General features: G+C 51.4%; 3 protein-coding genes across 3 annotated transcripts; 2 read left to right on the forward strand and 1 right to left on the reverse strand.

Moving 5' to 3' along the window:
* The first annotated feature begins 60 nt into the window (after positions 1 to 60).
* Positions 61 to 4,412, forward strand: TGME49_217530 (hypothetical protein). Its single transcript, XM_018779770.1, has 6 exons — positions 61 to 119; positions 270 to 590; positions 815 to 871; positions 992 to 1,039; positions 1,173 to 1,349; positions 1,798 to 4,412. The coding sequence occupies exons 2-6, from the start codon at positions 509 to 511 to the stop codon at positions 3,165 to 3,167; spliced, it is 1,734 nt and encodes a 577-aa protein (XP_018634853.1). The 5' UTR covers positions 61 to 119; positions 270 to 508; the 3' UTR covers positions 3,168 to 4,412.
* On the reverse strand, positions 1,798 to 7,777 carry TGME49_217540 (RNA recognition motif-containing protein). The gene is made up of 3 exons (XM_018779771.1): positions 6,783 to 7,777; positions 5,011 to 5,921; positions 1,798 to 4,379 (listed from the first exon to the last, which is right to left on the reverse strand). Exons 1-2 carry the CDS (start codon positions 6,927 to 6,929, stop codon positions 5,013 to 5,015), a joined length of 1,056 nt encoding a protein of 351 aa, XP_018634854.1. The 5' UTR covers positions 6,930 to 7,777; the 3' UTR covers positions 1,798 to 4,379; positions 5,011 to 5,012.
* A 151-nt stretch (positions 7,778 to 7,928) lies between these two features.
* Positions 7,929 to 11,740, forward strand: TGME49_217550 (hypothetical protein). Its single transcript, XM_018779772.1, has 6 exons — positions 7,929 to 8,262; positions 8,872 to 9,146; positions 9,511 to 9,563; positions 10,183 to 10,233; positions 10,659 to 10,801; positions 11,172 to 11,740. Exons 1-6 carry the CDS (start codon positions 8,149 to 8,151, stop codon positions 11,235 to 11,237), a joined length of 702 nt encoding a protein of 233 aa, XP_018634855.1. The 5' UTR covers positions 7,929 to 8,148; the 3' UTR covers positions 11,238 to 11,740.
* Positions 11,741 to 14,530: the final 2,790 nt, after the last annotated feature.

Here is a 14,530-nt window from a genome sequence, read left to right on the forward strand (position 1 = left end):
GCGGCTCCCAAGCGACTTTTTCACCGAGAGTTCCGGGTTGGCTGTGATGCGACTGCTACTACAGCTGTATGGCTGAACTATAGAGTCGCTACGAGGGACCCGCGCTGTTGTAGCCACAAGTGAGTTTGATTTTTTTGCAACGTCCGAGGTAGTTTCGAGACATGTGAACGCGACAGTTACCGAAGATGCAGCTGCCTTTTCTCCTTGCAGTGTCTGTATCTTTCTCAACGGTCGGCAAGAGACGCGCTGCTTTTGATGGTCTTATACAGAAAAAAACAGTACGTGATTCAGCGATACAAGCGCGCAGTCGGTTCCCAACAGCGACGCGGCGGAAGATGGCGATGCCCAGGTCGAGGCCCCTGCCGAAGCACTCGACTTTTGCTTATTTCCCCTTAGTTACTACCTCCATCGGTGTAGCCGACGGCTCTGTTTTACTTCTTTTGTTCAGCAACAGTGAATTGTCCTTTGTGAACCTCCCCTTGCCAAGCCGTTAATCAGCCACAACAAAATGCCATCTTGGTGGCGGGTGTTCCCGCTATGCAACTTGCTGCTGCTTCTACTTTCCGGAGTTACGCAGCAATGCGGGCCTCGTAAGCTTGTATACTGCACTTCAGGGAAACAAGAGAAATAACTGGTGCATCAACTTATATCGGCGTTGATTCCGCGCAGAGCTTACTGAAACGGAGCACCCAGCGTTCTCCAATGGAGCACTATTGGTGCCGTGATTGGACAGCGTTTGTATCTCGGACAGACACCGACGTCTCATGCGTGGGTTATGAAAATGGCGGTTCTTGCGTTCTCCGTGTGCTTTCAGGGCATGTATTAGGGTCCGAACAATTTGACGGGGGATGGCGTGCATACCCCTCGAAAAGTAAGACTTCTCAAATCAAAGTGCGAGACTGTCGCTATAAAACATCTCAAATCGTCGGATCGAAGGAGCTGTACACAGTCTGTTTTGTGCGTGATGTGGTGTTTTTGGTCTGGCCTGCAGTTGACCGTTATGTTGCTCAAATGGAAAGATTTATCGAGAAGGAACCAGGTAGGCCATACGTTAAAGACGGCGTGTCACGCCATATGCTTTTAGCTATTCGATGTTAACATGACAGTTCCTTCCCACCGAAGACGAGCTCACATTTGCCGCCGCCTGTTCCGTTCTTGCTGCATTCGTGCAGCGGGTGATCTGATTTCGTTCATCAGTGACAAAGCTGACCCGATCAATAAAAGAGAACTCATGTATGCCACCCTTATTTTCGGAAGGAAACATGGTGGTCCAGAAATAAGACCCGGAGTGAGGCACACGCTGACCTCTTTCTACCGAAGCCTCGCGACAAAGCTCAACATTCCCAAGTGTAAGAAGGCAGAGCATACGCTGCACTGAAACCTGTTGGCAGCTGGGTGTCGCTTTGACACTTAAATCCTTGACAGTGTAGGCCGTGCAGTAGCATGATATAGTATAAATTTGTGCTGTGGACTCACTGTGGATCATATTTGTGTGTTTGGTGTCAATGCACGTGGCACGAGTTTCACTTTGAGAAAACTGCCGAAAGCACCCCAGTTAATAGCGTATTATGGTAGCGATGAGAAGCTGCCTGTTCGTTGTTCATTCGACCTGAGCTTGGAGTACACTGTCTTGATTGCGGCACAATCGCAGCCTGTACCGTCTACAGGAAGAACATACGAAGTAAAGTGACTTTCACAGTTTCCATGTTGTTGATTGAAATGGAAAGTTTGGCTCTTTCAACTGACCTCGGTGTACAGTCCAGGTCCATTCGTTTTATCTTGCTTCTGGTATTGCAGCCGAGGTACAAAAAATGAAGGAAGAGGTGGCCAAGCAACTTTCTGCCGCAGTCGCAGAAAGGGACCTCGAACTGGAGAGAAAGAGACAGCACGTCCAAGAAGAACGGCAGTCTCGACAGAGATTGAGATATTCTTCTCATAAATTATCAACCGGCTCCTCTGCATCCCGTGGTCCTGAGGATGGTGCCGTATGGCGTCCTCCGTCTCTATCCCCCACAACAGCTGATGTATTCGAGGATGGAGAAGACAGTGGGCACACGAGAGATGTTCCAGACAGCCTGCGACAGTCGCCCGCTCTTGGTACAAAAAACCTTGATGACGTTGAAAGCGGCGCGCGAAGTTCCAGCCGTGTTGGTCAGACGGGTAGACCTCCTCAAACAGGTGCCGAGTCACCGCCGGAGGGACCTAGCAGGCCATCCTATTTATCGGAGGGGTGGGCAGCCGTCCGTAAGCATAGGAAGGGAATCCTGGCGGCCGTTGCCGCTGCCGCGGTTGCTGCAGGTTTGTTTGGCGCAGTCAGGAGGATGAAACCATGGAAAGGAATAGCAGGGTCACGAGCATTTTCATGGAATGAATCGACATGCCGACTTGCGCTGAAGGTAGACATGGCGCGTCGCTTGAACGCAATGGGAGCAGTGGCCGATGTGGTCCGCGTTCAAGCAAATAATTCTCAAGGAAATCTTGAAGTGACCTATAGAGAGAAACCGGCTTTCGTCAGCTCAAAAGGAGGGCATTTGATTGATCCGATCAAATACTACCTTTCCCTAGGACATGCTTTGACAACTAGGAAAGAAGCATTCGCGGTTCCAACCAGTTGCGTAGCTTCCCGGTCCTCGACGTACCTAGTTACCAGGAATGGGAACGATATCAACGGTGTCATCGTGGATTTGGATTTCCGTCCGGCACCATTTGCAGTCCCGAGAGAGGTTGTTACCAAAGAAGAAGTCGAGCATCTGTTACAAACAATGAGCGAATCCGACAGCGAATGGACCCTTTATTTCAACTGCACCCTCCATCTTACTGTTGCAAGCGATAGCTTGGTAGGACCGCCCGTTGTTCTAGTCGATCCTGCGATTGGAGCGGTAGAGCTTGGAAATAGTATCTCGCAGAACAAAACGTTTGAAATCCCCCTTCGCTGCCTAGCGCGTAATCCGAATGAGGTGAAATACATGTCTCTGGAACGGGATATCAATGGTACCAGCATGACTGACCTTATTTTGATCATGGAAGAAGCAGGTGACGCGGAGAGGGAGGCATGGACAGAAATCCCCAAGCGAGCCGACGTGCAAACCGGAGATGATATATCTTTTCTTTTAGAAGAGGAAAGAGACGACAAAAGTGCTGAAGCCTTGTTTAAGATCAACAGATGAAATGCATTTCGTATGTGCCTACAGGTAAAGCGTTGATGCCTTCTCATCGTTTGGTCAGTGGAATTTCTGTGATCGTTCGAAGCCTGCTTAGGTTGATAGCTGCCGACGGGAACCTATTGTGATACGTAGGTTTAGGTTACCAGGCGGTGGTCCTTCCTGATCTACAACGGAGCAGCCGCCGTTGCTCGAGAAGTTGATGAGCGTGTTCGTTGGTGCGACGGCTTCGTTGTTCACTTTTCTTGTGTCATTGGCCATCCGTAGTGTACTGCTTTTCCCACAGGACTCGCTGTCCCCCCATTCTGTTCTCGATACACAAAGTGGGATCAGCACCCGCTTTCCTCCTTTTTCGCGTATTCAGCAGTGTAAATTCACCCGGGAAGCATACTAGCAGCGGCCGAGGTGTACATGAATCTGTTGCTCGCGTATTGAGGCTGCCTCAGTGCTGGAGAAGTGCTTGTCAGAGGAGTAACGAGATATGGTGAAGTGCGACAAAGGCTGTCAGCGTCGTGGACAACCAGTGTCATTTCACGTGCCCCAGGCTGTCGAAATGGTTTTTCCAGACGCCGTACATACTGACCAGCCGTCCAAAAGCTGCATGAGCTTTAGAATAAATGTCAGAGACGGAGACGCTCTGAGATTTCTTAACATAGTGATTTGCATAAGCACGCATATGGTCGTCTAACCATAAATTTGCGACTCGCGTATGCGACTCACATAGGCATATTCTCATCGAGATATGGGAAGGGACTAGCTTGCTTAGTGGCACCTATTTCGCCTGATACGATACAGACCGAAAACTCTGCCAATTACTTAGTACCTCCAACCCAAGCCGTCTTCGAAATCTGTGTTACCAAAGTTTGCCCTGCTTGGAGTACACAGACGATGCACAGCATTCACGCACGCTAACCGATCTCAGCTTGTTAGATATGTCGACAGGCTTTCCGTATGGCTTGTAATGAAATCATACTGACTAGTTACAGCTGAAAGAGCACCACACGGACCAACTGGTTTCCACGTAACTAGCAGGAAACTCTCTACAAACCATGTACGATTTAACACATCAGTCATGACACGATTTGGATGAAATGTGCTTTCGCCACACCCTGTACAAAAAGCTCCGTCATTTTCGTATTTAGGAATGACGCCCGAAGTTTCTCCTGGAGCTCCCTGCGGTCGGCCACAAACCTCACTGGGAGCCGTCTGTTTCATTTCCTGGGAAGAAACACAGCAACATGCGGAACCAAGGTTGCTCACACCAACGGGCGTGAATCGACGCTTGTCAGTCTTCCTGAAGGCGCAGTCTAGCCTGTTGACACAAACACCCAACGCAATGACAAGATTATATGCCTTCAGCTAGAATAGCTAAGGACATGTCTGACACCTCCTGTCGCCGGAAGCAGCGAGTGCTTCTGCCTGTGTTATGACAAGAGGTTATCGGCACAGTTTGTAGAGGTGTGGCAAGAATAAAACGACTGAATAAAGGACCACCCCGGCTTCTGTACGTCTTTTTCACTCACAAAACACGCGTTGAGCGTTGGATGGCATGGTTCGGAGAACCTCAGCATGACCGTAGTCAACACCTCTGTTCGCGGTTTGGCCGCCGAACGCCTGAGACATCCGAGTCCCAGCGTATGATATGTTTCCCACACTTCAAACTACACATGCGCCACCAAAGCAACTTGCTGTGGAATTCGTGGTCTTCCCCTGAGTCACTGTTCATTCGATACTCCGACAAGGAACACGACTCCCGTTGGCAAATTCCCGAGCCGGTACTCCTGACTCTGCAGTACGGAAGAAACAGCGCAGCTACACGTGACCGATTTCAACTCTCTAGGTCTCTCACCTTCAGCATCGCCTTCTGTCTGTCCAGTCGTCGAATCGCCTGCTTCCACGTTCCATGCTGAGCCTAGGACAGCGCGGACTCGTCCCGATCCGATCGTAGTAGCTAGCTGGTGGACCATAGGCTCCATAAGCACCTCTGGTTGGTGGACCTCGTTCCCCGCTTCTGCTCCGTCCCCTTCGGTTGTTTTCGGTGTACGCGGCGTGCCCGCGAGGTGGCGACGGGCTCCCAGTGGGATGAAGTCCGTAGTAGCCTCCGGCACCTGGGCCGCCGGAACGACCTCTGCTCGAGGGGTCCATCATTTCGATGCTATTGCGGTACGCGTCCGCGCCACCTGTGGAGTATCCTCCATTGCTGGATTCATAAAGACTGCCGTACTTGGTCCTACGGCCACCGCGAGCATCTGTGTCATAAGCTGCTGCGTCGTGAGCGTCATCGGAGCGTCCTCCACGGCCTCCGGGCGCTCGCTTCTCGCGCACGCTGATTCTGGATTTCTCCCCCTCATGAGACCTGAAAGTGCTGCCATCCAGCACTTCTATGGCCTCCATCATGTCCCGTTTCGAGAAGAAGCTCACCTTCCCCATGACTGAATCAGGCGCATCCGGATCCTTCCTGACCTCTGCGAAACCGACATCGCCAATGCCCCGAAAATGGTCCTTCAGGTCTTGCCAACTTCCAGACGGCGGGAGCCCCCGAACTTCCAGCACGAAACGGCCGCGGCGACCAGCCAGACCTCGCGGCAACGCTTCTTCCCCAAAACCATCAGGGCGGCTTGAACGCGCTAGGGGAATTTCCACGCGCAGAGGCGCTGCGCCGCGCATGCCTGGGGGCGGCCGACCGTGCAGCTGAGCAATTGCGTCTCTCGCGTCCCGCGGATCCGCGTACTCTAAGAAACAGTACCCGGCACCTGACACCTGAAAAAACATGAAGTATAAACGGAGTGTGAAACAGTGCCCGGCACCCGACGCCTGAAAAACACAAAGTATAAAGTGTGACACATGGCTTGTCCCGTGGTAGCTGGAGTTGCAAAAACAAACGCACCCTGCAACGGCTAACTTTTCCGCGGCTTGCGCTCCAGTGGGATGAACACCTTGGATTCCACGAGGGCTGCAGGTGCGGACTGGGAGGGAGAAATCCAACTAAGCACGGGTGTATGTACTGAACCCCGACGCACGGACACAGATTCCAGCAGTGTCCAGTCCTCTAGAGAAGCACGTGGAAGTTCGCTGTTCTTGCAGACGTTACTCGGGTGTGAAACATACGATCTTGGCCACGGATCCCCATTGGTCCTGGGTACTCCCACTTGTGGGCTCAGACGACTATTCCCCTCCATCGTTGTCAAAGGTTCGGGAACGAATCTCGAGTTTCCTCTCGCAAAAACACCGGCTTCACAGCCGCTCCGGGCACACATTCATCCGTTTCCGTTAAGATACGTGGCACTCCGCATGTTGCCTACACATTCGCTCACTGCTGCAGTGTAGAGCAAATGTCCTTTCCGATCACGGCAACATTCCAACCGAACATCAACAGCGCCTTCCCTTTCACGGGATCCAACACGGTATGCGTCGACCTCTCTCAGCTTGTGGGGGCACAAGGGGAAGCACAGCAGTAGCAAAAAACACGTTGCAAACAAGTGTCTGTCCAATAAACAGAGTCTCGTTTTTGTTCGCTTCCCGTCTGGCCCGAAGCATGAGCTAGAGGGCATGCTTTGGAGTCACTAGGGTTCGACGCTCCTATGGGGAAGACACCGTTGGCGAATTTGATATGCAGCGTACCGTTCGTTTGAATTCAAGTTTGATGATCTTTCCGAACTTTTCGAACTCGCGCTCCACATCTTTGTCCGTATACTCTCCGGGTAAGCTTCCGATGTATATTCGTCCGCTGCCACCACCTCCGGCGGCGCTTCTGTCTCCGCCGAACATTGTCTCACGTTCTGGACCGTGTAAGATACAATTATCAGACTTTCCTGAGTCCTCACCCGCATTAAAACATTACGTTTGTTTGGCACTACCTTTCCAAAAAGGTGACCTCGGCCGCCGCCGTCTGATTCGACACCATCCGCAGCAATTAATCAGCACGGCAGTGGCGTCATTCGTGCGTTCATTGAACGGTAGAACTGCATGTGACTCAAAAAGACTGCCGCAGAAGTGCTCGTGAGGATCGTGGCGAAAACAGGGATATCACTGCCGACACGAACATGCCGTACAACCAGGCGTCAGCGCGTTCCCCCGTGTAAGCCGCTGTCACACAGAGGTAACGAATTGGCTACAATGGACCTGTACAATTCCCGCTACCTCGTTTCTCGTGCTCGTTTGAGCAATGCATGAAGACTGAACAATGCACGGAAGACAGGAACTGCACCGGCCTACGGACGCGCAACGGGTGTAAGGTTCAAATGAACTCCGGACGGAGAGGTCGACCGCAAGTAGCACACGGCTCTCGTCTTCGAAGCGCTTTTCTGCAGCCACCAAGTGAGTAGTGGAAAGCAAAAGTGACGCCAAAAAGAGCGAGTGAGTGTGGAAGTAGCGAAGATGCCACACACGGCCTCTCCGGAACACAAAAACCGTTACACGTGACTGGTGGATGCGGTGTGTGCGGGTGTCAAAGGGTAGGAGACGCGCCTTTATACGGTGAGTCAAAGAATGCAGTGATTGGACAGTCGGTCAACCAAACACACACTGAATATTCGTTAGATAACTTCCTCTTTACTCGATTTGTTGGAGATAGCACAGAAGATAGGAAAAGCACCTCAGGACGGGGGGGCGGAACCTCATCCGAGCTAGCATTTCGAATATACACCGCCGGTCTATCTCTTTACAGCGGTCCAGTCAAAGCGTGCTGTTGGGTGACATCATCAAGGTCAGGGGGGCGCGGCTTTTTTTTTGCGCCAGACACTGAGGCGCGCCTGCTGTTGCCGAATTTGTTTTCACGTGCGAACGTACCAATTCAGGATCAGCTGAGTGACGCGCAGCGTAAGTCATCGTCACCACGAACAACTCTGATTTCCTGGTCGATACAGCCCCGCCTTGCCGCGAGAGCTCACTGCGCCCCGTTGTCCCGTTGAAAAAAACATTCAAATCAACTGCGGACGGATGGTTCTCTTTTCTCTATGTTTGTTTTCCAGGACACACAGGCACTTTTATGAGTTTGTTTCACAATTACAGCGTATCTCATCGTGGTTCACGCAGCCGTGAGACCGCGGGGATTTGTTGTGGAAGCGAGGTCACGTCCACGTGGTTGATCTGTCGGCTAACCGTACGCTCCCGTGCAGCATCACTTGCACGGTATGACGGCTTTTCTGTCACCGTGGACGGAACCTGTTACAACAAGTAGACTGTCACTGCTATCTTGACGGGATGGAAATCACGGATAGTCCGGCAGGGTATCTTGCTCTCGTTCATGTGCACTTACGAAACCACAGGGGGCTGGAGGCAACTTGTGATGGTACCGCAGCGCGTTTGTTCTTGACGGATTTGATCGTGTGTAGTCTGCCTCAGAGACGATCCACAGAATATCGGAATAAGGCAACTCCTATGTCCTGTTTTCTTCCTTGGAGAGGCAACTGCTTGCGGAGTGCGCAAATGGGTTGAAGACACATTGCCGGTGGGGGTTCAGGATGTCCTTCCGTGTTGGCATTCCTGTAACCACTTATGAGCGACAGAACGAGCTACTTCTCAGGCGAGAGCGTTTTTCTCTGCATGGAATCAACGTGCCACTTCAGGTGTGTAGCAAAATGCATCTGTCTAGATTTCAGCTCCTCTCTGTTCGCTGACAAAGCCCGTATGTGTTCGGAGAAGTTGGCGTTCTGCCCTGTCTCGAGTACGCTGAAGATGTGGCGTATGCTGTGTTGTGCTTCGACTTCAGCTGATGCAGAAAATGGCCTCCTCAAGCCAAGCAAGTGCCCTCTCGAGTGACAAGCAACAAGACGTGTCTGGTCAAGCTGCGGGAACGGAATCTCCCAGCGGTCAGGACAAAACGGTGCAAGGGGCTCTCGTTCATCCCCGGGCTGTCCTGAAGGGCAATGTGGAACTAAACGACGGCTGCTGCATTGGAGTAGCTACAGTTATCGATGGAGGACAAGGCGGGATTTCTTTCGGAAAGAACACTGTTGTCGAGGATCGCGTCCAGATCACAAACAGGTGAAGAAGCTCACTTCCGTTCTCGCTTGCGCACACTGAGTGGCTGTGTAATTTCAGTACTGTCCATCGTTTTCGAGGCAGGGTGCTCCCGGAAATCCTACGGTACCACGTGGCGACGACTCTGCACGCGTCAAAAGCAGCGTTTGTGTAGCTGCGTTTCCGCGTCCAAGGAACGGTTATGTAGTGTGCAATCAGGTGGTTGTTTTCCCGAAGTGATTTGGAAGGTTTCAGTTACGGTCTCCTTGCCTCCTTACAAGAAATCGTCGCAGACGAGATGAGGACAGACTGTAGTGTGCAGCGGGACCAAGCGAGCACATCACTGGTGAAATCGCGTTCTTGTCTGTCTGTTCTGTTGCATGTGCAGCAATCCGACGCGTATGACCATTGGAAGTTACACTTGGATCGAGGACCACGCTGGTAAGTTTCTTTGGTTCAGCGTCACTGCCTCACTGAACCAAGTTTGGCTGGTGTAAGACGCGCGAGCGTCAAGTCGCGTCGGTGTAAAACGGGTGCACGAACGTGCCATGTATGCGGCTGTAAATGTATGTGATGCGAACCATGTTCACGTCCTTTCTAGCGCCGAATCCACTTTTATTCATTCAGTGATCGACTGATGCATCCGTCATTCGTATTCCGTTCGCAAAGCCGGTTGTCGAGTGCTGTATAACGTAAGGAGAAGCACTGTGAAAGCATGACAATGCTTCCCAGCATCATACTTGTTCAGGCGTAGGGCGACCAAAGATGACAAGAACTGTGCGTTTACGCACGAGGCAATGCTTGTTACTCGATTACATGGCTTTTCTGCTGTCTTAGAATCTGCTCCTTGGATCTCCTCGTTGTCTGCAAATTAGGTGTGGGTAGTACCCTGCGACTGATGACCAACAAATGCCGCAAATGCCTGCTGGAAGCAAACGGGGATTAGCGCGTCGTCGGCGTGACACCCGTTCATTCCATTTTGTATGATGTCTGCATTCCTGGTTACGTGCTTCCCATGCATGCTCGCAGGGGTTTCACCTTGTGTGACGATGTGATTCAGTCCTGCGAAACGTTCAGAAGGTGGGGGATTATGTCCGTATCGAAGCAGCAGGTAAGGATAAAAGCACGTAAGAAGAACGAAGCACTCTGTCCGTTGTCTAAGGTAGGAGCGAGAAACTCTTGTTAGCAAACAACGAAATCATGCTTTTTGTGCCGCTCCACTGGAAAGACGAAGCCACATGTTTGAGATTCGTGAATCAAGCCCATGGTGCTGAGCGACTGCCATTTTCATTCATACAATGATTTCGACAATGTTCAAGCTAGGTTCGATATTGTTGTTGCGCTGTGCTCAAGTGGATGCACCTGCTATAAAGGGAATATGATACCGTTTTCGTACGTTCGAATGGAGTGACAATGTAGAGCAGTTGCAACCCCTTCTGTCAAGTCTCGTTTCGCTTCGTGTGCCGAGGCGGTAATACTGCTGTACCAACAAGCAGACCGATATCAATTTTCTGTGTACGTGAATGCGGTATTCAGCCCAAGTTGTTGATTGTGAAGAACTCGGAAACGGCTGCACCGTGACTCAAGGAGTCCAAGTGAAATCCAGAGGGGCGATAGGACCCCAAACCGTTATATTCGGGGAGGTGGGACGCATGGCCCACGATCCTTCTTCTATGATGGTAAGCTATCCCGGGCTATACATTCCGGATATTTCATTCCGCATGGAATGTTGAGCACAGTCTAGATACCATACATATCGTATGATCACCAGCTGTGTGATATTACACTGGAGAATGGAGTACCGGCTGGAAGAGCCATCCGTTTCAGCTGACATTGCACGTGCACAAATTAGCACAACACTAGGTGGGGTTCATTTCGCGGAGCATTGGAATTCTAAAGTGTTGATCTGCGCCAGCATCCGAAGAATGCATAGCATGAAGGCAGTGGCAGTGCACGGCCACTGGTGCAGAGCAATTCCAGTCATGTACGTACGTGCACAGTGGTGAAGTGGCTCGGTCTTGGTCTACTGTCCTGTTGCGCTGTTTATAGAGGCACGCGGCGTCCGTGGCGGCGTATCTTCCGGGTCACCAGCGGTTGCTGGAGAATCATGTTTAAATCAAAACTGGTGACTTAATTGTTTTCGAAAACCGTTTGGGATAGGCATGTGAGACAGAGCCTGTGTGTGACACTGTTGCCTGCGGAACAAGTATTGAACCAGACACCAATTTCGATTGTGTCGTCACTTTGTTTTGTCGGGGAACTCCACCCTCTCAAGCGCGATAAGTGAGAACACGACGCGTGTTTCTGCCTGTCGTAGTTTTATGGAATACGTAGTCTTTGCTGCAGACTTGTTTCGAAACGTTAGTATCAACGGCACGCGTAGAAGGCATGACTTCTCTCAGGAAGGCTGTCTGCCTGTAAGCTGCTCACAAAGTGTCAGTGCAGCTGTGGTGAATGCGTGTGCAGAGAATGAGAAGTCGCGCACGTTTCGACTGATTTTTCGCCACGCCTCTCTCCACTGAGCAACACTTTTCACAGGCTGAGGCGCTACGTCTTTTCTACGGAACAGTGCGGATCGAATCCCCTTTCGTCCTGGGAAAAAACATGCTGAATGAATTCATTTCGCAGAATGTGCCCCTGCGTGGCAATCACATTACGCTGGAAACGGAGAGCGGCTATTCACGGATTAGTGTAAATCAGTTTTCAGAAGCAGATGCAGGTCGCGACACTGACAAAGGCGTACTCTCATGGAAGCACGAACGCATACGACAGTTCTAGGTTTAGCACGGCAGTGGGTTGATGGTCACTACTGTAGCACGTACACCCTTCTCCCGTCCTATTCTTTCAATCTTCCGGTCGTATCTTCCGCACTGGTAGACCTGCCTTATTTCTGCCCCCGTCTTCTCGACACACGAGGACACGCGCATCGGTGAGACGGCACTCCACAACACTAGTTGCTCTCCATCGTGTCCAGTGTGAAACGGAATGACATTCGTTCATCGAGTGGCCTTATGCGGCCCTCTCAACGGCGGTTTTGCCGCTTCGATGAATGCCAACCCTTCACAAGCAACGATGGCCACTACACTTACACAAGGACCGCAAACGTAATCATCATGTAGCCAGTCGAGAGGATCCCGACAAGGCACAAAGTGAGTATGAGCTTGTTGAGGAATCCCATTTTTTGGTAGAAGGGCCCGCGTTTCAGGATGGTCAAAGGTGAGACTGTTCTGCCATAGGCTTCAAGTGCCCAGGACTCGACTGCGGCTCAGGTACCTACTTTTTTGGAGCGGCACAAGATAGAGTAGAATTCAGTGAGGTCTCTGCAGAAGACGAAATAAAGGCAGTGACACCACCACAGAGAGAACTGACAGCTCTCTATCGGGTGTGCTGAACGAAGTCGTGGGCTACACAAGGTGATGCCTCCAGCCACCGTATACCGACATCAACACATTACTCTTTAGTGCATACAACGAGGCCCATAATCATCACATAACATGCCATGCTGACAGCTCCGCTGAGGAAAAACATTTCCGCAAGGCCCAGCATTTTGCAGCGCCTGCAGATGGGGTCCTTGCATGCAACTTTCCCAGCACCGAGGTAGAACCGCCCGGGCAGATTCGACTGGCACGTGTTAAACCCTGGCCTGCACGTTTGTTGGTTGACCGCGCCACGAAGAAAACAGAGAAACCGTCTTGGGCCAGATATCCAAAAACAGGTTGTGGCAAAGAATAAAACGCTGGTCGAGAAGCAGTCCTGACGCTTTCGTGGATTTGTTGGCTACGCAGCTGCTGGCGCCGGGTGGAACGCTATTGACAGGAGTCGGCTGCGGCAGGCGGGCCTTCCGCGAGCAGCTAGCTGCATAGCAGATCTGGTGTGCCATGTAGCAAAATGGTAGAGAATGTGTTTCTTTTCCCAAGGTTGGTTTTTTGAAGGGAGCGCGAATTGCTTTTGACTACTCCATACGACGTGCACACTGACCACCGGGCTGGGTCCGCGAAACACCATTAGCTGATTTCTTCCACATCGTATATGAGCGGCGGAAGGCTTACTAGGTCTAGCAATGGCACAGCAGTCACGCGGCGAAGTGACTCTGGTGTGATACCCCGTATGGAGTGAGGTAGCCGAGTATGAGTGCTGGGACAAGAGACCAACTCGTTTTATAGCACCTGCTACTGCCTGTTTACGGTTTCTCTTTGTCGTTGTTCACTTAAGGGGCCAATCGTCAGCGAAAGGAGTCAGAATGTGACGATGAACCTACTTATTAAAGCATGCTTCCAGGGGTTGCGAGACGGACCCGGGGATTGGTGTCATAGCTTCAAGTTGTTCGTTCGTCATCGGATAAAGTAGCACATGTGCCTTGAGGCGCTGCGAGGACCAGCCCTGGCGTCAGATGCGGAACACAAGTGAAGCATGCAGCGCCTTTATCCGGCGTCTTGTGTTTAGTTTTGGCCCGTGAACCGCTGCAGGAGCCGAAGGTAAAAATGCCATGCATTTGGTCCACGAAGTGCTACAACAAATCGGGCTGTTCACGCGGTAGATTAGGGGGAGTTATCAATAACTGATTCTTGGATGGATTCACCGGCACAAAACATTACACCTGACGGGTAGGTCAGGTCATATATTACAGGGTTCCAGTGCCTACTTCTAAACGGCCAGAACTCGTCGCTATTTCAGCGTACACCGATCAGAGACAGTAGAGTAATCGTTATTCCTTAATTCGGTGAGCGTTGCGTTGAAACACCATCATCTGCTCCACACCCCGCATGACAGAAAACTGTGCCACGCGGCTGCGGAAATGCATTCGTCAAGGCACGGTGATGCTGCCCACCTAATGATGCACACGCATTAGGCCAACTATCGGTGAGAACACTTCACCTTCGCGCTGCCAGCAAGAGAACCTGGCCAAATGAGGCCGCACAAACCGGACGAGCAAATGAGCTCGGGGAGGCAGCATCTGCAAGGTGGATAGACGATAATTCGCCTCGCTCCGCGTTTCGCCACATTAAGGAACACCATGGGACGACGGGGGTTTTGAAAGGTGTCTCATCGTTTCACAGAAAGGAGAGGCAAACTGGACGAAAAAAAGCTCAATTTCTGTGTTCAATACATTATGTTGCACCGTTGACTGTTGCGCAACAACGTGGTACTGACATCTGCATCGAAAAGGATGGGTAAAGGACGAACAGTTCGACGGCAGTAGCCCTACTGGTAGCATTTCGATCACGCAGAGCGTGCGCGCAGGGATGAGCTATGGACGAAGAACAGGAGTTCAGAGTCACAGCACAATTCGCAAGCCGAAAGTGTGTATTTGCATGTGGTGCCCTAAATAGGAATCTATTACAAGAAGTGGCTACAAGTTCGGAGAACGAACTTCTGGTGACTAGCAGTACCGCCACGGAAAACATCAT

The sequence above is a fragment of the Toxoplasma gondii genome, chromosome XII (assembly GCF_000006565.2).
Source record: "Toxoplasma gondii ME49 chromosome XII, whole genome shotgun sequence".
NCBI classification, from domain to species: Eukaryota; Apicomplexa; class Conoidasida; order Eucoccidiorida; family Sarcocystidae; genus Toxoplasma; species Toxoplasma gondii.

Coding starts and splice junctions, on each gene's coding strand:
- TGME49_217540 (XM_018779771.1), bottom strand. CDS start 6,929: ATGTTCGGCGGAGACAGAAGCGCCGCCGGAGGTGGTGGCAGCGGACGA. Junction 5,922..6,782: donor AACTTGAATTCAAACGAACG/GTACGCTGCATA, acceptor ATGTTTTTTCAG/GTGTCAGGTGCCGGGTACTG.
- TGME49_217530 (XM_018779770.1), top strand. CDS start 509: ATGCCATCTTGGTGGCGGGTGTTCCCGCTATGCAACTTGCTGCTGCTT. Junction 591..814: donor TACGCAGCAATGCGGGCCTC/GTAAGCTTGTAT, acceptor GTGTGCTTTCAG/GGCATGTATTAGGGTCCGAA. Junction 872..991: donor GCGTGCATACCCCTCGAAAA/GTAAGACTTCTC, acceptor TCTGGCCTGCAG/TTGACCGTTATGTTGCTCAA.
- TGME49_217550 (XM_018779772.1), top strand. CDS start 8,149: ATGAGTTTGTTTCACAATTACAGCGTATCTCATCGTGGTTCACGCAGC. Junction 10,234..10,658: donor TGTCCGTATCGAAGCAGCAG/GTAAGGATAAAA, acceptor TGCGGTATTCAG/CCCAAGTTGTTGATTGTGAA. Junction 10,802..11,171: donor ACGATCCTTCTTCTATGATG/GTAAGCTATCCC, acceptor CGCTGTTTATAG/AGGCACGCGGCGTCCGTGGC.